General features: G+C 38.1%; 1 protein-coding gene across 1 annotated transcript; it reads left to right on the top strand.

Moving 5' to 3' along the window:
* The first annotated feature begins 315 nt into the window (after positions 1-315).
* On the top strand, positions 316-27327 carry boc (BOC cell adhesion associated, oncogene regulated). Its single transcript, XM_059524648.1, has 19 exons — positions 316-729; positions 11790-11914; positions 12098-12379; positions 16521-16667; positions 18077-18220; positions 18320-18613; positions 19632-19904; positions 21926-22185; positions 22280-22445; positions 22693-22752; positions 23066-23275; positions 23609-23787; positions 23903-24002; positions 24086-24208; positions 24322-24504; positions 24604-24806; positions 25515-25603; positions 25806-25966; positions 26110-27327. The coding sequence occupies exons 2-19, from the start codon at positions 11806-11808 to the stop codon at positions 26241-26243; spliced, it is 3117 nt and encodes a 1038-aa protein (XP_059380631.1). The 5' UTR covers positions 316-729; positions 11790-11805; the 3' UTR covers positions 26244-27327.
* Positions 27328-27451: the final 124 nt, after the last annotated feature.

The raw sequence follows: 27451 nt of genomic DNA, 5'->3' as shown, positions 1-27451 counted from the left end.
AGTTTTCCATGCTGAAATAACGGTTCAGGTGGGAGGTCTTGTAGTGCCTTTCATCACTGACCGTGTCTCTAATGGTATGATGTTTGCCAGAATGGTCGGTTATGAATGAACCCGGTGGCTATGAGAGACACACGCAGGGGTCCTCACGGTGAGGTTTTCCCGCACAACACGGCACAGCTGCGCCTGAGGGACTGTCACTTCAATAGACGGGGGTCAATGCAAGCCCTGCGGGGACGAGCGCATACCAAATCAGGGAGAACAGGGCGGGAGGGGGAGGGGTTCCTCCTTATCCAGCGCACGTACTTTGCAAACGTTTAGCTTTCGCGCGAAGAAAACGCAAAGTTCTCTTCACGAACGTTCTACTCAAGCTATAAAGCCTATTTCTTTAGACGAGACATGCGTGAACTGCGCTGAGATTTGGGAAGGAATCTTTATTGTTCAGATCCCTCCTCTTTCTTGGGAAGTGGGAGGACCCGAGAAGTTCCTCGCAAAAGGGAGAATTGTTCCAGGACTCAGTCATCCAAAAACGTCCTTTCAGTTCAAGAACTCGGGGAGCCGAAGAAAATGTCGGTGTTGCTGCATCAGTAGTGAATTACTGAAGCAGTGGCGGTTTGCGGGGAAAAGAAGGAGAGGAATTGCAGTTTTCTTGGAATAAACAACGAGAAACATTGGAAAAAATCGGCCAACTAAAAACTAGTGGATTCAACTCCAAACTACTGCACGTTTTTGGTAAGTCTCTCTCTCCTCCCCCCAAAACATCTCTTGTTTTTAGGAACCACACTATGCTATTCTAATAGCTTACTCCAGTTCCCTTCACTTTTCATAGTAATTCCTAACGTTACGTTTTTACAGTTATGCAAATACTCCGCGTGTTGTTAATCTTAGAAAGATGCCCTTTTTATTTATTTATTTTTTTGTGTGAAAAGATGCGGGTGTTAGCTAACTAACGTTAGCTATTTTGTTTCGACGTTCTGTTATCAGATTGCTGTAATAGATTCCCGACTCTTCGAGTTTACGTTTTTTTTCTTCTTCTTTAAAATATTTAAAAAAACAAACACTGCTAAAGGCGCTTTAGCTGCTGCTGTGATGTTCATTAGTCCCCTAATGCTAATCATAGGTGAAAATTACAATACGTCTGCATTTATGAGGTTTATAATGTTTGAATCAAGGTAGCATTGTCAGATTGTCAACAAATGTGTTATGAAATTTCTAAGGAGAATACATGAAAACTTTTGCGTAGTTTTACAGGCCTCATTCAGCTGTAGTAAGTTGACATTACTGCAACACAATTTTACACCTGAATAAATCGTGTGTTTATATATTTTGTCATTCTATTAAAATTCTAACTTTTTTACTTTTTAGTATTTTATGTTGATAAAACACATTGGTCAGATGTTGATTATTTGATGGTCATTAGGTAATTGTGCCCAAAATATTAAAGCTGTTTGTTTGTAAACAATTACAAAGAAGTGTTGTAGCAGTTATAAAAATATATTTGCCGGATTTTTATCTAGTTTCACTTCATTGGGTCAAAAATATAAGTTTTTATAGATACTACTAACACATTTTATTCTTAATCAGTTATCATTGTCAGTAAGACATAGCTAACTGTTAGGAAAAAACTACATGTGTGAGTATTTAGATTGCAAAACAACATAATATGATGGACAATAAATACATGGCAATGAATGAATATAACAATAATAATAATAATAATAAGCAAAATATTCATAATGCATATTGTTTTATTGTTGTAATCTAATCATTTAGTTATTATAAGAAAAATATCGATATACGTCATGAAAATTATACTGTTGATCTTTAAGATGTAATTTGCTCTGAAAGCCTTGCTTTACTGTTGAGACAAAACCAAACCTAACTGATGAACTACTAAAGATTTGATTTTGTGAAATTTTATTTGCAAAAAAAAAAGCATTCCCGCATGCTTATTATAGAGTTATGACAGGACAAAACTGTTACAAAGCTGCTAATGTAGTTTATTAGGGACCCAAAATCTTAGCATCTAGGTGCTGCATTGTTTTTTTGAAAAAGAAAGAAAACAGGCCAACTGAGAGGAATGCTGGCTGACCTTGCGTTTGTTTCAGACTAGTTGATAGATTCTCGCTAGCCAGATCGCCCTTCTTGAATGCCAAGAATTCAATCTGAGGAAAAACTGTGGTAGCTGGTTTCTGCTCAAGATGATTGGTGGTCGGGTGGATCAAAGTTGTTCCATAATTGATTCCAGTCTGATTATCTTGTTGGCTTTCATAGTGCTCTGACCTTATTTGGTTATAATGCTGGGAAGGCCTATTAGCTATGCACAGATGGATGCACAGATTTCAGATGACATGCCCTCACTGCTCCGCATTCTTTCAGTGTAACAGGTATCCCATAGCTGAGCCAGAGAGGCCCGTCTGGGGATTTGGAAAGGTTGATAAAGGCATGTGTCTTTAAACGCTCTTGTTTTCATAGAAAAATAGGTGACGAGGTTGTAGGCGTCAGCATTATGAACTCTGAATTTCTAGTGTGCGAGACCAAATGAGAGTTGATTAGTCTTGTTGGATGTGGAGGTTTTTTGTTTCCGCAGAGGTTTTTGGACCAGCTTATTGTTTTCTTAAAGGGTGTAACTTTTTTGTTAATTTGCAAAAGAAGTCTGTGTAATAAAAAACTCCTCCAGGCTGGCTTTCATGTCTGTTTCAGCGGGTATGTTCATGCAGTCATAACAGCCTGGAGGCAACAATCTGCGGGTTTATGTGTGCATGCGGGTAAAAGATGCTCTCCAATCAGGATTATCTTCTCATAGTGGAATGCACTGCGTGTCGGTCTGCTGTTTCCAAACGTGCTCTGAATTATCCAAAGCTCAAAAGTAAGGCAGCTGTCAAGAGGCAATTTTTAGCCCGCAGTGAAGAATAATCATCTCTAAAGTATAAAGTTGCTGTTGGAGCCGCACCTGGTCGAAGTAATTTAGTTTCAGCGCTTTCTCCATTTCATTAGGCACATGATAACACCTGGATGTCCAGGTGGCTGGTTGACTTTCTCACTTTCTCATGTTTGGTTCCTCTTGTTTTCCTGGAAAACCCTAATTTTTAAAGGGATAGTTAACCCAAATATGAAAATTAGCTGAAAGTTTTCTCACCTAAGCCCATCCAGAATGAGTTTGTTACTTTATTGGAACAGATTTTGGAGAAATTTAGATTTGAATTGCTTGATCACGAGTGGGCCCTCTGCAGTGAATGGGTGCCGTCAGAATGAAAGAAATACATTACAAATACAAATAGAGCTGAAAAAATATCACAATAATCCACAAGTAATCCACACAACTCCAGTCCATCAGTTAAAAACTTGTGAAGTGAAAAGCTTCATGTTTGTAAGAAACATTAAAGCTATTAATGGCCAAAAATCCCATAAATTCCATACAATACAGTCCATATGACCCATAAAAATGCTTCCCATGTTGTCCTGTCACATCAAGATCCAACTACATATTTGTTAAAAACAGTTTTTACTTGTAAATGGTGCTTGATCTGTGCATATTTCTCTACTGATTCACTCAAGACAATTTTTCACTGGGGAAATCAATATGGATAGAGGTCCGAAATTAAAACGCTTAATGATAAATTTATTACAAACATACAGCTTTTTTGCTTCACAAGACATAACTCTATGGACTGAATATGTGTGAATTACTTGTAGGTTATTGTTTTATTTTTTATCACTTTTTTTTTGAACTCTCATTCTGATGGCACCAATTCACTGCAGAGGATGTAATGCAAAATTTCTCCAAAATCAATTTTGATGAAGAGGGTGAGTGTTTTTGAATGAACTCTTTTAAGAACAATGTGTCCATTTACTCTAAAACTTGTGAAATACTCAGTAACGTGTTACCTTGTCACTTCACCAGTCGTTGTGAAGACTGTATTATGGAAAGCGCATGTTTGACCCAAGTTGTCTCTGACATCAGGGAACGCACAAACATAGCAGCACGTTGCTATATGTGTCAGTGTGTCTATTGCAAGGCAGTGAGATCATTGATAAACTCCAGACCCTGGTAAGTAAGCAGCGACTGTTTGCAGACAAACATCTCAGTGTGTAAAACTGGTATTTGTACAAAGATTAAGGATCGTTTGACAAGACACAGAGTAATGGAGACATTCTCACAAGACCATTCACACTCTCTCGATTACTCGTCTTTAGAGACCTATAGCTCACTGTCAGAGTCACACACATGCTCTGAAACTGTTCTGCAAACCCATTCTCCATCAGCTGTCTTCATTGTCTGTCCAGGATAAATTATATGCCACTTCATGTTCTGATAATTGGAATTTTATAAATAATTACAAATTTCCATCAGCTTCACTTGTTGAAAATAGTTATGTGAAGATTTCTTTCTCTCTCTCAAACATAAGGTTTTAAAAGAGCTTTTTAAATGTTTTATGATTTTTTACTTCTTTTCAAAAGTTTGGGATGTGTAAGATTTTTTTTATGTTTTTTGTGTTTACCAACACTGCATTTGTTTTATTCTATTAATCCTTATATGATATGTGTATAATGATCATATAATGATGTATGATGATCCTTCAGAAATCATTCTGATATGCTGATTTGGTAATCAAGAATTTTTTTTATTATTATCAATGTCTAGAATAGCTGGGCTGATTAATATTTTTGTGGAAACTCTTTAAATTATTTTTTCATGGAAAGTTAAAAAACAGCATTTATATGAAATACATGAAATACCTTTTTAACATTTAGAAATGTCTCCACTGTCACTGTTGACCAATTTAATTTGTCATTGCTAAATAAAAGTATTTATTTCTTTCAAAGCCAGAAATCATACTCACCCCAAATTTTGAAACGATGGTGATCTTGCAGTTTTGTTTAGTGAGGAAATAGGTAGGATGTTTTCTAAGTCTTTATGCCTTTTGGACACTATGGTATGTTCAAAAGCCAAAGGCTACTGTATTGTTTTGCAGTTTAGGTTTGTTTATCATGTGGTTGGTGTTGCATTTGATGTGTCTGCAGACTGTGTGGTCAATGGATGTTGCAGGTGTTTACAGTTGACAAGGGCTTCCTCTGCCAAAGCCAGACCTTTGGCTCTGAGAGACCATTGACATTCATCATACTAAGCCTGTTTGTAAAAGACGTTTAAGACCGTTTTAAATATCCTATTTTGTTTCCTTTTGGACTGTTTTGTATCAGTGCTGTTTACAGCCATTCACTCAGGCAACAGTGCATTTTATTGTGTCAGTGCGTTATAAACAGTTTTATGATGTTTTATTTTTATTATATATTTTTATTCCCCACCCTTTTCTGTTTGTTTCTTTCTGATTTTTGGAACTGGACTCTTGCTGGCGAGCACCCAGGCAGTCTAAGCTCACTGAGTTCCTGTTGAATAATGTGGAGAAATTGCTTTAGATTTATAATTGGTTCAATACACTATGATGGAAAAGCTGCCAGAGCAGCAGGGGCCCCACTGTCCTTCCCTCTCTCTGCTCGTCTGCACAGCTATAAGATCTGTGTGGTTTTACAAGAAAATATGTTCGGTATTCATTTCTATTCTTTATTTTGTTATGAACTTCACAATGGCTGCATCATGCATTTGAAAGTTTGAAACATTTGTCCTCCATCATGATTTGAAAAGTGTTTAATTCTGTTAGATTTTTTTATTATGTTGTAGTTTAAACCGCGTTCAAGCAGTTGATTCTAAAGAGTGATTATTTATTTGAATTAGAACAGGTCTTGAATCTAGAATGCAAATGAGAACGTTCAACACACACACACACACACACACACACCTCACATCTTGTTAAAAATAACAGTTTTTGGGCCAATGGCTCATTTTCTCTTTGTAAGATGTGTGTGAAGTGATCTAAGCTCATTGAACCCATTTACCGATTGACAATATTTTCCTAATAAGCATCACCAAGGCAGTTTTGTAATGGTTTTTGGTGAACTGAACCTCTTATAATACCTGCCTTGGTGGGGAGCAGCACAAAAACAGAGTCAGTCTAATCCTAACTGACAGTTCCCATCGTCTGGCCAAATGGAGGTTTGCAGTCATGTGACCATCCTGCTTAAAGTAGCCTAACTCAATAATTAGCATGTGCTAGTTAATGCTGCCTTGTTATATGAATTATGCAAATATCGGGGTGCTTAATTGATCAGAGCCCCTGAACTTGGCTCAATCTTTTGCTCGTTAATCCATTGAGTGGGTCTCATTATTGTATTTTTTGGGCAGGGGTGGATGTTGCTCATTAATAGACTGAAGGGTACAGTGATGGTGGGGGTATTGGCCTTGTTAGTGGTGCTTTTGATGTTTAATTTTCCGGCATGGGAACGACTGATGTCTTTGCGGTGAATTGTGGGAGTCTAGGCAGACCTGGAAAAGATCCTGCTTCGCTTACACCTGCTAATCTGTTCTGAGAGCCTCGAGAACGTTCCAGAGGATTAAGTGATGGTGAAGAGCCCTGAAGGTGAAGTCATGGATGTAGCAGCAGGTGAACTATGCCCAGAGTTTAGGCTGGGTGACGTATTAAATATTCATGATGATTTTTGCTGGGGATACAAAGAAGCTTTTTTTTTTTTAAATAGTACAATCATTTCAGTGTCCTTTTTATTTGAACCATGTTGTTAAATTAGTTTTAAAAAATTTCCTGTGTCTTAGTCTTACTACATGGTTTTGTAGTTGCGCCACTGATTTAAACTTCAGGTCGTTTTTGAAGTTTGATTTGTGAATAAGTTCAAATGTTTCAGTAAATCAGTTAAAAAGTCAATTATTCGTTTATGTTCAATGTTCACTGAAGATACTGTACTGCATTTGTTTACAATGCTTTTTCCAAAAAAAAAAAAAAACTAGTTAATTGTTACTGTTTTTGATGTATATTTAGATTAACACATTTCTGAAGGATCATGTGACACTGAAGACTGGAGTCTTGTCTGTTGAAAATTCAGCTTCACCATCACAGAAATAATTACATTTTAAAATATAATTAAGTAGAAAACAGTTATTTTTAATTGTAATTGTATTGAGTTTCAATCAAATAAATGCAGCCTTGGTGAGCATATGTGACTTCATTCAGAAACAAAAAAAACGTTTGTACTTTTATCCATGGATGTTTGGTCAAAATGGTGCTTCCTCTGATTGCGGAAACGTATATTTTCAGCCATTACAGAGCATAAATATTGAGATATTCTGTTTACAGAACATTAAAGTGTGTTGTTAATCTATAAGAAGGCCAAAATTTCAGTAAAGCCCCTTTCACACTGCCATTCCGGCAAATACACGGGTAAAGTGTTCCGGCAATTGTTCCCGGGTCGCTAGATTTTGCACTTTCACACTGCCAGTGATTACCCGGGATATGTGCGTGCTTTCACACACCACCTGTAAAGATCCCGTAACGACACGTGACATCAGGGCGTGACGTCTAATGTACGAGTTGAAAACGTTAGGCACGTTATACTTTCACTGAAGAAAGCAAACGATCTCGGCGTCAGCACGGAAAGTGAGGAACTAACTGATCTCTGCTTCATTACAGTTTGCACATATTTTTTTGTCGCGAACGTTGATCTTCCTTCAAAACAGCCGGTAAAATAGTCGCGCTATAATGCGCGTCATCACTTCAACACGGCATTAGATCTGGCTTTTGTGCACACAGCGCTCTTCCCGGGTTGAGCCCGGCAATGTTACTAGATCCCCGACCCGGGTTCAATGCCGGAATCAATCCCGGGACGTGTTTGCTTTCACACAGAAGGCGACCCAGCAATGTTCCGGCAATATGCCGGGTCCGACGTGCAGTGTGAAAGGGGCTTAAAACTCCTCCTCCTGAACTGTACTTTCTCCATTTTTGACTTCTTCAGCCAAATGGCCAGCAAATTTCAACCACCACCATCTCAATCTCCCCCCTCCTTGGTCAATCACCAGTTGACATCCACTCTCTAATTTGGATCCCTAAAGCTTAGATCCCCCCCCCCCCCCCCCTTCACCCACCCCCACATCCACTAACCACTTTTGGCTCTCCCACTCCCCCAGCCCAAAACTGCAACCCTCACTTGTCCCATCAGCTCTTCCTCTGGCCCTTCTGAGAAACGTCTCTCCTTTCACAGAGGGCTGTAGGGTTATTGTCCGTGCGCCGGCTCACTGCTTTACAATGACTCTCCACTCTATTAAGGTGCGTTCTGCCTGTTACCGTCGCCCGGAGCAACGGGCCTCCCGCATGGCAGATATGCACTGCGGCATTGTGGGCCATGGGCCCGCGCGGGCAGTTGAACCCAGCACTCCTCACACTTGACACCGCATGTGTTTATCTAAAGGGGGGCTATTGTGATGTTTGGAGAATCGAGGATGGGTCGGGGGGGGGGGGGGGGTCTGGAGGACATAAAAAGGTGAAGGGAGAGGGGTGATAAATATTCAGAAGAAGCTAAACTCCACCTCCTCCCCTTGCCTCCTCGTTACTCTTCTCCTCTCTCTGTGCGGAAAGCAGATGGAATGTGAACGGTACGAGGGAGGCCCACAGGCGGCCGAGAGCGGTTTTATCCAATTAGTAGGGTTGTCAAAATGAATTTCACACAGGCTGGAGGACAATAGTGACCAGAGTGGCCCTAGAAGAATAGACTCCATTTAGTGACAAAGAGGCATTATGAAGTCACTTCAGTATTATGCTTTTTGTCTCGCTTTCTTTCTCCATTTCTCCTGTAAACAGAGTCTAAACGCACATGCCTTTGTACAGCCCTTATCCAGATACTCAAATCAATGCAATCTCTGCTCTCTAAAGGGGTCACATACTTACACCACAGCACTTTTTTCACTTACTGTATCGTTTGACTCCCCCTGCTTGTGCAAGAAGGGAAAAATGGCAGTGCTATGAATTATTTCACGTTACAGTTGTGACTTGATATGAATGTGAAGTGTTTGTCTCAGAGGTGATGACATGAGCTGGATTGCACATATGTGTCTGAGTGAAGCGTGTGTGTTCAGGAGGACAACTTCTGACGCCTGAGACAGGTGGCTTGACAGCCAAGGAGACGCTATTGCTGCCTTTTCCAAACCTATAGGGCAGCTGTCCTGTTCCTGTTGACAGCACAGCTTTATTGGCTCCAAAGAGCTTGATAGTCTGAGTAGATGCTGTAGTTTATTGGATACAAACCTGTAGCCTGATCTTCCCAATCCAGTGGGATTGATGAGGCTCATCAATAATAATGGTTTCAGGTTTGTTGGCAGAGCTGTCATTTGCCTAATCAAATCTGTTCTACCCTATATGTATGTTTTTATGCCTCACAAACATAAAGATTTGGTAGTTTGTGATCTATTGATGGTGTTTGTTGTTACAAACTGCTGATCTGAGTAATTGGTCAAGGTAAAAGTTAGCTAGCTGGTTAACATATGAGATTTCATTGGAAACTGTGGGAATTCTTAATTATTTAAGAAAACGTAATATTTAAAGTATTACATACAAATATAAAATGTTTATTTTTTTATTTAGGCTAAATATTTTTCGATAAAATATTTGCAGGGCAAATTACAAATCTGAACTATGTTCTCAACCCGTCTAGAAGTAAATTATTTATTGAATTCTACCAATGTTTTGCAACAGTTTTTGTTCACTGAAAATTTGTTGAAATGCATTTTTAATGTTTCACAGGCTGAATGATTGATACTCGAGTACTTAACAGCACCTGACAATTGATTGAAATATGTGGTCATGGCAAAGTAATATAACTAGCTAACTTGGATGAGATTTATTTTACTTTTATATATTTATATATGCATTTTCTATGTCATTTATTTATTTGTATTTATTTAATTTAGTGTTTTGTCAGGTTTTTGTCCATTGGAGATTGTAGGAAACACATTTTCAATGTTTAATTGGTTGAATAATTGACACCCATGTACACAACTGCACCTGACTGTACACCTGACTGTGGTAAAAACACAACTGAAACCATCATCTACACCTACAATAGTAATGGATGTAGTTGTAGTATTAACAGCAGTGTCACCAGTTGTAGTATTACTGTTCTTAGTAGTTGCAGTCAGTATTAGACATGGTGGCAAATCATTCATTTTAGCAGTAATATTAAAAAGAGCAGTGACATGATTAAAGCTGATGACCTACAGAGCTTTAACTAAGCATGGAGAAAACTAGTTGCTTGTTGTATTTGAAGTGAAAGTGACATACGGTCAAGTATGGTGACCCATACTCAGAATTCGTGCTCTGCTTTTAACCCATCCAAAGTGCACACACACACACAGCAGTGAACACACAGACACACTGTGAACACACACCCGGAGCAGTGGGCAGCCATTTATGCTGCGGCGCCCGGGGAGCAGTTGGGGGTTCGGTGCCTTGCTCAAGGGTACCTAAGTCATGGTATTGAAGGTGGAGAGAGCACTGTACATGCACTCCCCCCACCTACAATTCCTGCCGGCCCGAGACTCGAACTCACAACCGTTTGATTGCGAGTCCGACTCACTAGCCATTAGGCCCTGAGGTCAGTATGATCTTATCTATAGTGAGGTTCCCCGATGTGTCAGGATTTAGCGCCATTTCGTTTCCACTTCAGAGACAAGTAACAAAGTAATGTTGTAGCAGACAGCAGAATCCATCAGCATTTTAACACATATGGTAATTAAAATGATGAGTCCAACATTTCCAAATCAGTCAGACTAAATAACATCTCTCTGCAGCATTATGCAGACAGCATAACTTGTTTATTTCTGATGTTGGAAATGGGAAAAACATTTGTTTAGGGCCAACCCCAAAGTCTGTAAATGGCACACATTCTATTCCGTCAGCAGAGTTTGGCTAATAGCTAATGGCTATGTACCTACCAGCTCCAGAAAAACAACTCAAGATCCCAAGACGCAGACTTCATTTATTTTTGCAGGGTTTTTTCTCAAGTTGTGTCGTGTGGTTCCCTCCCATGTTTGAGCTCTCAATCTTTCTGTGAGGCTTCATTAATCATTACTTACAATTGATGGGAGTAGAGTTGCGTGTGTTTGTGTGTGTGAGAGCGAGAGATTTGCAGTCTAGGAGCAATGGACCACCCTCCTCCTCCTGACGGGAAGTTGTTAGTTTAACCTGACAGGAAAGAATTCGGGAAACTTGGCAGTAAGAGTCGAGGGAGAGAAACGCTCCCTTTCCTGCATTAACTGTTAATACAGTAACCATTACTCTTTTTCTCCTGCTTGCTCTTTCTCCGTTGGTTTGCGTCTCTGTAAGGATCACATTACACTACTCAGTATTTCCAGAAAATACAAATGATATCACCCCCACCCCATTGTCCTTTGTGTGCAGGTCTTTTTCTTTTGAACCCGCCTGTATCGGTTACACCTAAATGAGCGGGCTCAGATTTCCCCCTCTTCTTATTCGGGCACCCGTCTTAACAGTTCAACCCGCTGAATGAGGGTTCAAGCGGGATGTGTGTTTCAGCATGTGTTCTGGTGTTTGGTTTTTCAGGGTATCATGAATGGAAAGTTCAGAAAAACTTGAAACAGACTAAACTTTTATTTGCTTTTGTAACATTATAGGCTTAATATCATTATTTTCACTTATGATCAATTTAATGTGGTCTTGCTGAATTTTTGTTTTTCAAAACAAAAAAAGTGCTCAATGGCTCCTGACTTGCAAATGAATTTCACTCTAAATTTGGTCTCTTTTCTTGTTTTTGGCAACTGTGACTCAGGTTGTGTGTGTTAGTTCATTAATATACTCACTACATGTGCAATGTAATGTCACATTAAGTAAGTTTTCATCTGATAACACTTCTCTCTTTCCCACTCTCTCTCACAGGGGTAGTGTATGGAAGATGTCTGGGATATTGGACTGGATACCCTGGGAAAGAAAGCGGAAGATTCGAGTGCTGTGTGCCCTGGGTGCGCTGCTGTGCTGCCTGCAGGATAGTGCAGGTGTTAGAGGTGGGTTTCTGACGTCTTGGATCTTCTCCATCCGTTACAAGACCTATTCCCACCAAAATATCGTAAAGTTGGCTTCATTGGAGTTAGAACAAGCTGCGTTCAGATCCAGCACCTTTTATAGCCATTTGTTTTGGATAACTGATATATTTATTCTCCATTATTATGTCCCACTTTCTCTCCTAGATGACATCCCAATTTTCACTGAGGAGCCTCTCTCTGTGGTACAGAAACTTGGGGGCAGTGTGACCCTGCGCTGCAGCGCCCTGCCCAATCATGTCAACATCAGCTGGCGTCTGAACGGCAGAGAGCTGCCGACTGGGGGCGACGAAGAGCTGGGAGTGCTGCTGCGGCCCGGTTCGCTCCACATCCCCTCCCTTACTAACCTCACCGTGGGCAGATACCAGTGTGTGGCCACCATCAGCGTTGGGTCCTGTGCTAGCGTGCCGGCCAATGTTACTGCAGCTAGTGAGTACACACACTTACATTTGTTGTATACATGTTTAAACACAGTGTTGTGATCTTTCCTGTACTAAATCCAAAGGGCTCTGTAGTGTGTGGTTTTGTGCCAGCTGTACTGCTAGTGTGCGTGTTTACCCTAAGTTAGTCAGTGTTGGAGCACGGGAAGGGGCGTGTAATGTGACCTACCATAACGCCTGTGCGTGTGTGTATGGGTGAACCACAGGCCCCATTAGGGAAGGCGTCCTCCCTGTTCTCCACTGCTTCCCTCTTTTCATATACAGAGACGGAACGGAACGAGAAGGAAAGACAGAAAAAGAAACTGTGTGAGATTCGTGAAGGTATCTGCATATACTACCGTTTAAAAGTTTGGGGAGGTTGTAATTTGTAATAATATGTGACCCTGGAGCACAAAACCAGTCATAAGTAGGAGGGGCATATTTGTAGCAATAGCCAACAATACATTGTATGGGTAAAAATTATAGATTTTTCTTTTATGCCAGAAATAATTAGGATATTAAGTAAAGATCATGTTCCATAAATATATTTAGTAAAATTCCTACCTTAAATATATCACAACTTAATTTTTTATTAATAATATGCTTTGCTAAGAACTCTACTGAAAGTTATTCTGTTTTGTATTGCATATACTGCATATAGACAACAACGCACTACCTTTCTGGGCCTTGAAAGAGGTAGTTAAGGACATCGTTTAGTCTTTTTTTTAGACATGAGGGTAATAAATAGGGTTGGGAACCGAGAACCGGTTCTTATTCAGAACCGTTTCTGTTTTTTTAAAAGAACCGGAACCGTGAGCAATTTCTAAGTTTCAGTTCTGAAAACGGTTCTGGTGCGACACGTGACCAAGTGCTGTGAGCAGCCTTGTTCTGATGATTCAGCGTTTCCCGTAAAGGGTGTCACAAACCGGATAACAGAAATGCCACCCTGCCTCTTTAATTACTGAGCACATTGTTTCCAATGATGCGCACTCCACAGACTCTCGTGGTGCATAGTGTCTTTAACTGCCGAACATGTTTCCCACGACTGTATGCGCACTAGCGCCTTTGATAACTGTGCACGTCGTTTCGTCTGACTGTACATGTACCTGCAGCATGCAGCACCTGCCGCCACTTAATTACATTATATTTGTCCCTTATTGTCATTAATATACATACTGACTTCAACTTGGACCGCTAAATAAATAGACTGCTATTGTTATGTAAATATGAGGGTTAGATTATTTAGTGTACAGGTCATTTTAAGAGTGATAAATTGATAGAAAATATTTATTTTAATGCATTTTAAATGTTTAAAAATGTGGAAACCACTCATTGCATCTCACCATCTCCTGACTGCATTATTATTAGTAAAATGGGGCTTTATTGAGAGTGTGTATACGTGGTTATAAGTGTAACAGTTTATAGTTCATTAATTTAGGGAAATGAACAAGTGCCTCAGCCCTCAAGGGACTATTTGGCCTCCCAGCTTATTCCTGCTTGAAAAGCAAAATGTTATTGATTTGTGTAAAAAACATCAACTTTGAAGCACATGCTGATTGATGGACTAGCATAACTCAACATTATTTACTACCTTCCAGCAACACTACATTCATTGAAGGTAAAATAGTAAAAAACATAATAATAGTCAATTTAAACGGAAACGGAATCGGAACCTGAAAATTGTATATGGTAATATATGTTGAATTTTGCCATTGCCAACTTTTAAATTAACTTGACCGTAATTAATAAACAGTATTGAGCATTGAGTAGTTGAGTATTGTGCATTTTTCCTTACCACTATTTTAATGGAACCGGAAAATTTCTAACGATTCCCAACCCTAGTAATTAATGACCGAATTTTCATTTCTGGGTGAACTATCAATTTAATCGCAGCAGCACTCAAGCTGAACTCTACAAGTTTGTGTAAAAGCTGATGATCATGTTCTCCAGGATCATTTGAGAGGATCCATTGTAAGAGCATCTTTAGCTTCAATGGAAGCAAGAGTAACTGACCGTCTGTACAAAAGTATAACATGATCACATTTTTTTCATTTTTGTCTGTAAAAATCCAGAATTTCTTGCTAATTTTACATAATAAATGTCAAATCCTAAAACTTTCAGGTTTTTAACAGGTTTATTTTCATAAACTCTATGTGAATATATGCCACACATGAAATTCTACAGAACTGTATGCATGCATGCGTGTTTGTGTGATAGTGTGAGCAGTGTAGGTTTGGCAGGACTAGTTGAGGCAGGATCTTCTGTCAAGATGAGACGCGACATGAGAATCTTGACACCTCATTCACCTCTCCACAGCAGGCATGCTTTACATTACCCCCCCACCCCCACCCCACACACACACACACACAAACTCTGATCATGGCATTTAATGGTGCATTGGATTTCAGTCCTCTCAAAGCACATTTGTTTTCTTCTGACTTTCAGCCTCCCTCATTTAACTTTGACTCTCGTACATTTGCGAGATGTAATTGATAAGGACTATGAATAAGAAGTTGAGGGCTAGGGGTGCGCAGATGCAAGCTCTTAGCTGGGGCCCCCGTCTCTGGTGATCCCACGTCGGCCCCTCACTCTAATTTAATCAAGAGCTCCTCCCTTAGTCAGCCAGGGGTTGGACGGTTCCTCGGGGAGGCGCTGTGTGTGATCGCAAGCTTGTAGTTATCTCACGTCTCCATATTTCAAAGCTCTGCCCATTTGTTTTTGCTCTGTGAAAGAACTTGGCTCTGGTATCCGTCTCTGTAGGAATCCAGTCTGAAGCGTCTCCCACCGGGGAGGCCGTTGCCTGCCTGAGCATTATTTCAAACTCTCCTCTTAAATTCCTCCACAGACAAGCAAGCCTCCTGTGTCCTTCCAGCCAAGAAACATGCCTTCAGCACTCTCTCTCCCTTTTCTTCCCTCTTTCGCGCACAAAACACACACCTCTTCATATATGTTTTTAATACTTGGCGTAACTAATTCTCAATAAACTCTTGGGCGAACTTGTTTTTCTTTGTCGTCTTTTAGGACTACACGTAGTCTGGCCAGCGATATTCCACAAAATAGTTACTGCAACGTCATACAAACACACAGGCTCAGCGGCCCCAGACATAAAAATGATGAATGCTAAGTAACTGTGCAGCATGTATGAAAGCATTACCAAGTGGAGTTGGAAACGTGTCTGATCTATTTTATAAATACTATTAATCCTAAATGGCTCCCAGCATTCCCTGCTCTCCAGGCCTCCAGGAGACATAGATTGTACAGCATGCACGCAAACCCTTTACCTCTTCACATGCACTCACAAACATATTGGAAGCATATAAACATTTGCTTCACCGTTTTTCCTCGTAGTCTGCCACTGTTCTTTCATTAATTAATTTGTTATTTCGCTGTAAAAAGTTGAAATGCAGTCCATATGACTCGTATGTGATGTTCAAATTCTTTTGAGGTTATGTGATGGCTTTGTGTGAGAAAGAGATGGAAATTGAGTAGCCTAATTATACACTGACAGCCTTTAACTAGCCTCAGTCCACAGCCTCATGGCTTTGCTAGATTTGAAGTATGAGTTGTTTTGATTTTTGGAGTCATTATAAATAAATGGTTTCATGTTTAATTACACGCCAAGGAATATAACTAAACTCTAGAGAACAATGAAACGATTGGATATGTGAGAGGAGTAATGAACAGTTGGGGAGATATTTGATCAAGTTCGGGGTTTTTTCAGGACAGCGCTGTGCAATTTTCCCTGTTTGCCTTTGGAAAATATTCCCTTCACAGAATGACACACAGACTTACTTAGAGTTATTCCATTTTATTGCAATCCAAACTGCTTTTCCTCCCTTGAAACCCAAGAGATGGCTGACCTTTAGCCTTTGACCTCATCTTAGCCTGGGCTGACTTGAGCTTAAAGAAGCTAGACTTTCTGTCTCTGTTTTTCAGAGCTATTGGGTGTCTGCCCATTTGATATCCCAGTAAAAGTCCTAAGCATATGCACTCTAAAGCTTCTCCGTTTCCTGTATGTAATACAAAGAGGATTTCAACTTCGAAATGCTCAAAACCGACACTTGGAAGTTTGAGAATTCTTTTGCTTTTCTTGGTTTAGTGTATATGCTATATGGTTAAAAAACGAATCATTCTTGTGTGTTTGCGTGCAGAACTGCGTGATTTTGAGCCAGATGACCAGCAGGAGATTGAGGTGGATGAAGGGAACACAGCAGTGATCGAGTGCCATCTGCCTGAGAGTCAACCCAAAGCTCAGGTCCGCTACAGTGTCAAACAGGAGTGGCTGGAGACGTCTAAAGGTACATTTTACTGTTAATATCATTTTTCGCCATTTTGCTCAACATACACCAGTTGTTCTTAATCAAGGGGCTTGAGACCTACTAGGGAGCCTTTCACTTGATTTTCACAAGATGTAAAATGTAAATTAATTGATAAAAAAAAAGAAGGTTTTAACCATTAGGAACATTGTTTTTGAAATGATGGAATTTAAATGTTTTTATTATTAATAATTATTTAATTATTTTGGTATTACATCAGTATAGAGACCAGTTTCACTATTAACTAATTGTTCTTAGCATGCCTATTATTAACATATTGGCTGTTGATTAGTACCTATAATGCACATATGACCCACATTCTACATCCCTAATCCTACTTAATACTTAAACTTAACAACCATGAACCAACCAACCATTTGCTAACTATGAATAAGCACCAAGTTGGGAGTTTATTGAGGCATAACTCATAGTTAATGGTTTGTTAATGGCAAGAATTATACCTTAAAATAATGTGTGACAGTTCTTTTAATATTGTCACTCCTAGTCTCTGTAAAGGAGTCAAAAAGGTTGAGAAGCACTGCTCTACTTAAGTACATGATTTCATTCTGAAATGTCAGATTACAAGGTACAATACAGTGTAAATATTTGTCTTCTTATCTTTGCCAAAAGAGTTGCTACAGTCGCTATTAATGTTGACAGTCTTCTTTTACAGAGTTTTTTCAACTACTGAAGAAGACAGTGTTGTTAAGCAAATTAATTTTCATGTTTCTTTCTAGCTACCTTAGTTATAAAACATCCAGTTAATGGTTACACTTTATTTTAAGGTGTCCTTGTTATAGTGTAATTATACATTTAAGTACTGAGTTTAGGGTTTTTAGTTTAGGGTTTCTTGAATTTAATAATGCATAATTTATTGTTATTATAATAGTAAGTACATGTAACATGCGTAACGAAGACACCTTAAAATAAAGTGTTACCGCATAGACATTTGCCTGCAACTCTGTAGCACACTCTGTATTAACTATATTATGCACTTCAGATTTATGGCTAAAATTGAAGCTCTGTTTTACCTGAGCCATTATTAGTTCTGTTACAATCCACATCATTTGAATGTAAATAGTATTTGCTTCAGTTATTTTTGAAATGAAGACTAGGTGATTCTGGTATTTGGGTGTTTGACAGCTCTTGTCTTGTTGAGAGTCATCAAGTCTTTGTGTGTTGTCTTGTCTTGTCCGCTCAACAAAGCGCTGACTGTTAGCACGTTTGTCTTTGTTGCAGTTACTCTTGCTGTTCATTTATTTACTCAAGTGATAGTGAAGATCACAGCTTAGATTGAAGAAATGTTGCAGATTCTTAAACTAGATTCTTTATTTATACTAGCCAAATCTGTCCTTAAGATGCCAATCATAGGTCCTCTGATTGTGTCCTAGGGAATTACTTGATCATGCCATCAGGAAACCTTCAGATAGCCAATGCTACACGGGATGATGAGGGTCCCTACAAATGTGCTGCTTACAACCCTGTCACCCAGGAAGTAAAAACCTCCACCTCTACCGATCGTCTTCGAATACGACGTAAGTGGATACCAGAAAACACACACACACACACACACACACACACACACACACAAAAACACTTTTTTTTAATATATAAAATGTATCATCCCATCTAAGGTTCGACATCTGAGGCTGCACGAATCATCTATCCACCTGCATCTCGCTCCATTATGGTGAATAAAGGCCAGCGGCTCGTGCTTGAGTGTGTGGCCAGTGGCATTCCCACTCCACAGGTCACATGGGCTAAGGATGGTCTGGACTTGCGAAACCATAACAACACCCGCTTCTTGCTTAGCAACTTGTTGATTGATGCTGTAAGCGAGAGCGACTCGGGCACCTACGTGTGTCATGCTGATAACGGCATCGGCTCTGCGAGTTCTGCTAGAGTGCTGTACGACGTGCAGGTGTTTGGTGAGTACGATTGCTAGAGAGAAGAAGAGTCATCTGTTATTGCCCATCAAATGTTAACACTTTACAGTACACTATTAATTAATGCATCATGACGATACAATACTTTTACAGCATTTTTTAATCTAAATCAATATTTATTTATACATGCATTAATATTTTTTAACATCAAGTTGAATTTGTATTATTAGTAATATTATTATGATGACAAGGCTGATTTTCCAGTACCCATTATTCCAGTCTTCAGTCACATGATCCTTCAGAAATCATTCTAATATGCTGAATTGATGTTCAATAAACATGACATTCTTTGATTAATAGTATTTATTGGAAATATAAATCTGTTGTATTATAAATGTCTTTACTGTCAATTTTGATAAATGTAATGCATATTTGCTGAAGTATTAATTTCTTACTTGAAAAAAATCTTAAGATTATAAATGGTAGTGTATTATATGCTTTATATTTATACATGAAACTAAAAAAAATACCCAATACATGAACTAACATGAAATGGGGTATAAAAAGCAGGAACTATGGCAGTGGTGGAACATTTTATGTGTGTAATGGCACAATTTCAGTTTTCAGTAATTTAATGCTGATTTAAGGTAATAAGCATCTATTAGAACCAAAGAGAAAATAGTTGATAATAAGCATCCAAATGAACCCACAGTACATTTACTGAACAGAAAGAGCGAGTTTGTGAGTGTGTAGGATTGAGTTTCTGAGACACTGATGAGGTTGTTTTTGTGGGCTCGTCTCACGGCAGCTGTGATTAATTAAGCCGCTCTTGCTGCTGCTCTAATGAGCTCGAGCTGATTCACTAGCAGCCAACCATCAAGTTTTGGAAGAGGGTGAGAGAACCCAGTCAATCCCAGACTCCTCTGCGTCAGCATGCCATCACAAACAGCACTCATGCTTTGTGCTGTTAAACCATCGACATGCTTGTTAGTTTATGCCCTTCAGCATTTGTTCTGATGTTTTGACATACACCTGTCTGAAACTCCCTTTTGTCTTTCAGAGCCTCCCCAGGTGCGTGTGGAGCTGCAGCAGCAAGACGTGGCATGGGGTGACACAGTGCGTTTCAGCTGTCAGGTGAGGGGCAAGCCCGCACCCACTGTGGTGTGGCTCCACAACGCTCAGCCCCTGAGCCCGTCAACACGGCATCGGATGTCCTCACAGGTGCTGCGTGTGCTCAACGTTGGGCCGCAGGACGATGGCATGTACCAGTGCATGGCGGAGAACGGTGTGGGCAGCTCACAGGCAGCCACAAGACTCCTTACTGTCCCAACAGGTATAAAACTTCATTAAAACATTTTATAATAAGGTTGATATTATTTGTTTTATACTATGAAATTATTAAAATAGTATTATTTTACTGACCATTTATTTATCCTACTACTACTACAAATAAAAATAATGATTGTTAGTTATTAAATAATAAAAAGTTATAAATAGAACTTAATTGTATAATAACATTTATCGTTTCATTATTTTTATCATTATTATTTTTACAGCTAGTTGTAGTAGTATATTTATTTTATTTTATAATTAAGTTAATAAAATAGTTAAAATGTATAAATTAAGAAAACTTATTATTATTACATATTATGTTTCATTATATTTATATTTTTAATAATGACATTTTTATTTTATTTTTTATATTAGACAAGGCAATTTTATTTAAATAGCACATTTCTTACACTGTGGTAATTCAAAGTGCTTTACATAAAAGGAACTAAAACACTTAAGAATACATAAAATTAGCAGTTTTATTCAATTTTATTTTTAATTAAGAGAATAAAAATAGCTCACAATTTAAAAAAAAAGTGTAATAATTTTTGTATTAGTATAATAATAATTATTATTATTATTATTACATTTTATTTTATTGACTGTTTTTATTAGTTGTCTTATCGTAACACTTTCTATGACGCCTGTATTTATATTACATTATAAGGGTATTCTTAAGACATTATAATGAATGCATAATGCATTATAAAAAAAACTTATAATATGTTATATGAATAATCATAACAACAATTATGATATATCATAATACTTAACGTATTTGTGGTTATAAGTTTAAGAGTATGATTATTTATAACACAAAGAACACTGTATTAAATCTACTTCATTTACAGTATAATGGACTGTATCATATCTTGACATTGTTTAAGATCTGCACAGTATCTTACTACAGCTTGTGAGTGGTAAGATGTTGACTGGTATTTGAGTGTTTCTGTTGAGCTAATGTTAATTAATTGATGTGAGCTTAATACTCCAACTGAAAAAAATGCTGTTTTATATGGTTACATTTTATTTTGATGGTCCCCTTAATCAATCGACTATAAGCAACTCTGCAACTACATGCCAACTAACTCTCATTAGAGTATTAGTATGCTCAAGAATGGTTGAATCTAGTATGGTAGAATAAGCTGACATTCTTGCAAAGACACTTTTAGTCAGTTTATCTGTTGGTTGACCATCAAAATAAAGTGTTAGTATATATTTACAATAGCAGACATACTAATGGTACAACCACTAGTTGATGTAGTTGCAGAGTTCCTTATCATCAGTTGTCTAAAGGGTACCACCAAAATAATCAAACTGATATTACGATAAAAATAGTTCAAAGTAAATGTGTCATATTACACATTCATCTGATCTGATATATGATCTTATGGCTGTTTGAGAGAAGAAGAAAAAAATCTGTCATTATTACTTATAAGTGGTCTTTGGCCGCTTTAAGTAAAGTAGCATCAGAACAATGGCAAGATAAGAGACTTCTAATACATTATAACTATGAGAAGTATAATCCATTGAAAAAGTGGATGCAACATGTTCATTGTGTTATAAATCATCATACTATTAAAAGCTATAACCACAGATAAGTAAAAATTATAATATATTAAAACTGTTCTCACGAATGTTCATGAGATGATATAACATATTATAAGGTTTTTTATAATGCAATATGTATTCATTATAATTTCTTAAGAATACCCTTATAATGTATTATAAATACGGGCTTCATAGAAAGTGTTACCGTATTTTCATTTGTTTTTTACTTTGTAATCAAGTAAATAAATCATATTTCACAATTTGCTAAATAATAAAAAGTAATATTAATAAAATTCTAATTAAATTGCATTAAATTAGTTGTATTAAAAGTATTACAATTTATATATTTTTTTAGATTTTATAATGTATAAATATATTTAGTTTAATAATTTATAGCCCATTATATAATACATATACTTGTAGTGTATTTACTGATTTATAATAGTGTTTTCCACATTTCTCTGGTTTCAGTGCCCTCACAGTCAGGTAAGCTGCCCCTGATTCGACCGCTGAGCCCAGATAAGGTGTTGCGGGAACAGCCACCCTTAAAGCCTGTGGCCACCAGTGCTATGCTGCCTTTTGACTGCTCTGAGATCAGAGTCTCCCCCGCTGAAGCGCCAGTCATCCTGAGTCAGCCACGCACAGGAAAGGCAGACTACTACGAACTTACCTGGAAACCCCGTCATGATGGAGGAGCCCCAGTGCTGGAGTATATCATCAAGTACAGAAAGGTACAACACAGCTCAGTTCATTCTTACAATGTGATCTGTTTCACTTCACACTATGTTTGTCATGTGATTCATTGTGTGTACTTCTTTCTCACAGGCTGGAGAATCTCCCGGAGAGTGGACCACTAACACCATTTCAGGCTCCCAGCACAAGCTTACACTGACCAAACTGCAGCCCAACAGCCTGTATGAAGTGGAGATGGCCGTTAAGAACTGCGCTGGACTTGGGCAGCCTGCGATGATGACTTTCAGAACAGGCAAATGTATGCAGCCATTATGCAATTTCAAGATTACACTTCTGCATTAACATTTGAAAACTTTTTTTTTTAAATCGCTAAATAAACTTCAGTGGTATAAAAAAGTATTTCGCTGCAGAATTTGCTTTTCGGAATCATTTAAGAGTTGTGCAGACAATGGCACTTTTTTCTTTCTTTATTTTTATTTTAAACATCTGTTAGGAAAAAGGAATTAAGTAGTGAAATAAAATGTCTCTTTAATGTTGGTCTGCAGGGCGAAGAGGAGGACCCATAGGCCCCCAAAAAACACCAGTGGTGCAACCTCGTCTCTTGCGTGAGTATACTTCTGCCTGTGATATAACATCTGCAGTAAAGTACTGAGAAACTGTAATATTAAGTACAGCTAAAAAAAAATATATATATATAAACATTTATTAGTACCTTTAGAGTTCTGATTAATACTGTTCTTATTATTAATTACGCTAACATGACTGTTCTCTTGATTTCTTTCAATCATAAATGAAGGATGAGATTACAGTAAGTGTGTTATGTGTTAGTGTTTATGTATGTACAGTGTGCATGCATACACACTCTTACCACAAGTATTTGTTGTTTTATTGACTTTTATCTTTTTTTTGTCTCTCCAGCTCCTGAAGCTCCAGACAGACCCACTGTCTCCATGGCCACAGAGACCTCGGCCTATGTGACGTGGATCCCTCGTGGGAACCGCGGATTCCCCATCCAGTCATTCAAAGTGCAGTACAAGAAACTGAGGAAAGGCAGTGGAGAGTGGGAGAAGGCTGTGGACAACATCCCGCCCTCTCGCCTCTCAGTCGAGATAACAGGCCTGGAGAAAGGTGAGATTAACGTCAGTGAATAAGATGATCAGTTGAGATGTTTTCAGTGGCTGATGCAGATAGCGATAACTAGGATTATTACTTATGATGAAAGAAGCAATTTTTAGTTTATTAATTCCAAAAAATAAAAATGTAAATAAATAAAGTTAAAAAAAAATGACAAAAAAAAAATGAAACAATTAAATATAAAAGTGTTTATATAAAAAACAAATACAAACAATATATTTAATTATGCATAATGTCGTTAAATATAAAATAGATTGAGTTAAAGAAATGCCATTGGACACATGATTAGTTGACCTTGTATGTTTTTCTTTCCATTTGCATTTGCAGGAACATCATACAAGTTCAGAGTTTTGGCCGTTAATGTGTTGGGAGCGAGTTCACCAAGCGCTCCCTCTAAAGCCTACACAGTGGTGGGCAGTGGTCCATCAAACCGACGTCCCATTGATGGACCCTACATCACCTACAATGAAGCCATCAATGAGACCACAATCATCCTGAAGTGGACGGTAAGCAGTTTCTTTACTAAACACTTTTCCATGGTCAAATTCAAGAAATGTGAGCTGTTTGTTGTCACAATTGCATTGTCAGACCTTGAACTTAATATTTCTGTTCTTTCTACAGTACACACCGGTCAATAACACTCCCATTTATGGCTTCTACATCTTCTACCGACCCACCGATAGCGACAATGACAGTGACTACAAAAAAGACATAGTGGAAGGTAAATGTATTTCCTTTATTCTATAATTTTTTACTATATATAAAAGAATAAGTATAACATTTTATTGTGTGATGCTCTTGTAGGTGACCAATATTGGCATTCCATCACTGACCTACAGCCTGAGACGGCTTACGACATTAAAATGCAGTGTTTCAACGAAGGAGGCGAGAGTGAGTTCGGAAATGTCGTCATCATGGAAACTAAAGGTTTGTCCGTTTCCTCTCAATCATATTGCGAACTGCACTTCAGCCAATTTCTAGAGCAAACATCTTTTCTGACAACACAGATCTTAAGTGTGAACATCTGTGTGTACTTACAGCTCGCCCTCACCAGAGGACCACACCTCCAGAGACGGCGTCGTCCAGGCCCAACCATCCAGGAAACCCTGTTCCCCGGCCTGGTGATCTGCCTTACCTCATTGTGGGCGTTGTTCTCGGAGCATTTGTTTTCATCATTGTGGCCTTCATCCCAATCTGTCTGTGGAGAGTTTGGGCCAAACAAAGTAAGTGCCCTTTTAGAAACATGAAAACTTCTTTAAGAATCCAAAGATTAGATAGAAGGACACTCATAAATCATGAATTTTGTATTTATCTTCTTTCAGAACAAACTTTAGACATGCGCTTTCCAACACTGGCAGCCACAGTATCCCCATGCCAGTACACCATGGTACCTCTGCAAGGATTGGCTCTTGGTCCACCCTGTCCTGTAGTCCCCCACCTGACCCCTGCCCACACCGTCTACGCTCCAAAAGGAGAGTACATTCCCAATGGGAAACACACTACACCGTACCTTCCCGGACGCCAGGTAATTTTGGCACTTTGAATGATGCTTAATAGGGGTTGGCGATATGACCAAAATCTTATATCAGTATGTAACATGATATCTTTGATATGAAAATATTTGATACTATAGAAATAAGATAATCAAAAGTTTCAAAACACTGCATATTCTTCACTGTGTAAATTGAATATATATATCTTCTTATTAAAGTTCAAAGTTATCAAAGGTGATTGTCAAAAGCAGTGAGAGATTATCTCTCTTTTGTTGTTTGATTAACATGAATGACAGACAGCAGGAATATTAGACTGCTGTCACTTTAAGAGCTGTCCAGATCCAATATACTGTTACATGAGTTTTCTTTCACTTAATACTCCTGCACTCTATGAGCACTGTCTTTATGTGTGAGTGCTCAGAAACTGTCTCAGACAGCGCGCACATAAAGCAAAATGAGTTCTCTTTCACTGCCGAATGTATTTCAATGGCTTAAAATCACTCGTTTTTAAACCACAATGCTTAAATACGTCTGTGATCGTTTAACTGAGATAGAGACGATAGTCCAAAATCTCTACCAATTAATCGTGTATGTCTGTATATCGCCGACCCCTAGAGCTTAATTTTTTGTGATATCCAGCACAGTAGTTGTAAGAATAATATAATCTTTAGTTGCTGTTTTAGGCCAGTGAATGAAGATATTACATTGCATTAATGTTCAAACTCTTGTCTCTCTTGTAGGAGGATGCTGGCTATGAGTTGGAGTGTGATGCATTGTTGCCTCAGAAACGTCCCAGTCAGCAACCACATATCCACAATTACTGTAATGGGTGAGAATTCTAATACTGATACATTTTATTATAAAACACCTTCTTTTAATAACGTATAAGACAATGTTATTATATATTCATCATTGAATATTGTCGTGTCATATTATGGAAGTAAAATGGGTTGCAAATGGTGACTGTTATACAGAGACATTTATGTTTGTTAGGAAAACAACTATAATTTGATTTTTTTTCTTGTTCTTAGGGTGCCTGGGTGTCCTGAAGAGGGTTGCTGTGTGCCTGATGATTCCCACCTTCAGGTCCTTAGTTTATCAGATCTTACACAGCCATTTCAGAGTCCTTACTCCATGCAGGTCGATCACTCCCTCACTGAAGCAATTCAAATGGAAGGGGAGCTCACTGCCGGTGCGTTCAGTTACTTCATGCATTACAATAAAGTCCAAAAGTACTTGCAAGAAACCGTCTTATCAAATTTAGCTTTTGAAAAAAATAATAATATTTGATTATTTTGTAAAAGTTGCCTCAATGCAATATTTTTCCCCCCACAGACTTCTCCCTGTTAACAACAGTTGATGCAGGCATAAACCGGTTGCTCCAAGATGCTGAGCAACAGGAAGTGGAAGCAACTCAAAACATGAAACAGCTTGAGGAACAAGGGACACATGATCTAAAAGATGGATGAAACTGTAGAACATAAGCAAGAAAAAAACAAAAAATATTTATTTTTGTATAACAGATGCTATATTTATATATTTATGTATTTGTACATAATACATTTTTTTAGAATGTGTGTGTGTGTATATATAAGTTTATATCAGATGAAATACAAATTTTGGTATGTTTGTCTGTTACCACCTAGACTTTTTATAAGCATGCTGTATAAATGATCCTCATGTGAGATACGAACAACCTGACACCTCAACACCATACATACAGTATCAGTAATAAGCTCCAGATTTTCCACTGGCAAGCATCTGTTGATGTTTCGAAGTACAGCTAGTGGAAAATATAATGCTTTTAGGGCATTGATTATGATCCATTCATTATGAATGTTGTAACATGCAGTGCTTGTTGGGATGATTGTTTAAAAACACTTTGCATCAAAAAATATTTGTAGGAAATGTACGCCTTATATGCATACATATTCTGTGCACAGTATGTTGTATCCACATACGTTTAGTGGCTTTTTGGCATGTAGATTTTACTGTGAGGTAAAAATACTCTGATACACACAACAAATAAACAGTTTAAGAACCTTTTGATTGTAACTTGTTTCAGGTGCGTTCTCAGTTTTAATTAAGGTATTTTGAGTGGTGTGCATCTTTAGAGTGGTACAGTGTTTTACAGCTTTGTACATATGTTACTAAGATTTATCTATTTTCATCATTAACAAAAATGTTAACAAATATATGCAAAGTATATGCATTCTGTTTGTAGTGATATAGACTATGAAAAAGAGACCATATATTGTAGGTATTTATTTTGTTTCAGTTGCCTGGATGCTAGACGTTCTTAAAATGAGCACGCCTACCTGCAATATGCTGGTTTTTATATTTTAAACTGGTTTGATGTAGTCTGCTTTTATAGTTGTACTTTTACTTTTGGAGCCCTGCAGTTCTCCTGCATCAGTATTAGCTTCTTCCCACTGTTAAAAACATGAAACATGAAGGAAATTATCAATCTCCAAAATATTCTAGAAGTGTAGCTGTATGGTTACATGGATTGAGCACTATTGCCTGTAAATAAAGCAAAATAAATCGGGTTTTTTTCTGTTTCATCTTTTATGTTTGTACTTCCACTAACACATTTGATGGCATACCGTTTGAGCATGATTGGTTTCAATGCATATTTTTTCCATTATTTTTAAGTCGTACTTGGAAAAGTGCTAGT

Source organism: Carassius carassius, chromosome 35 (assembly GCF_963082965.1).
Source record: "Carassius carassius chromosome 35, fCarCar2.1, whole genome shotgun sequence".
Lineage (NCBI taxonomy): Eukaryota > Metazoa > Chordata > Actinopteri > Cypriniformes > Cyprinidae > Carassius > Carassius carassius.
This window is presented reverse-complemented; position numbering and strand designations above follow the sequence as displayed.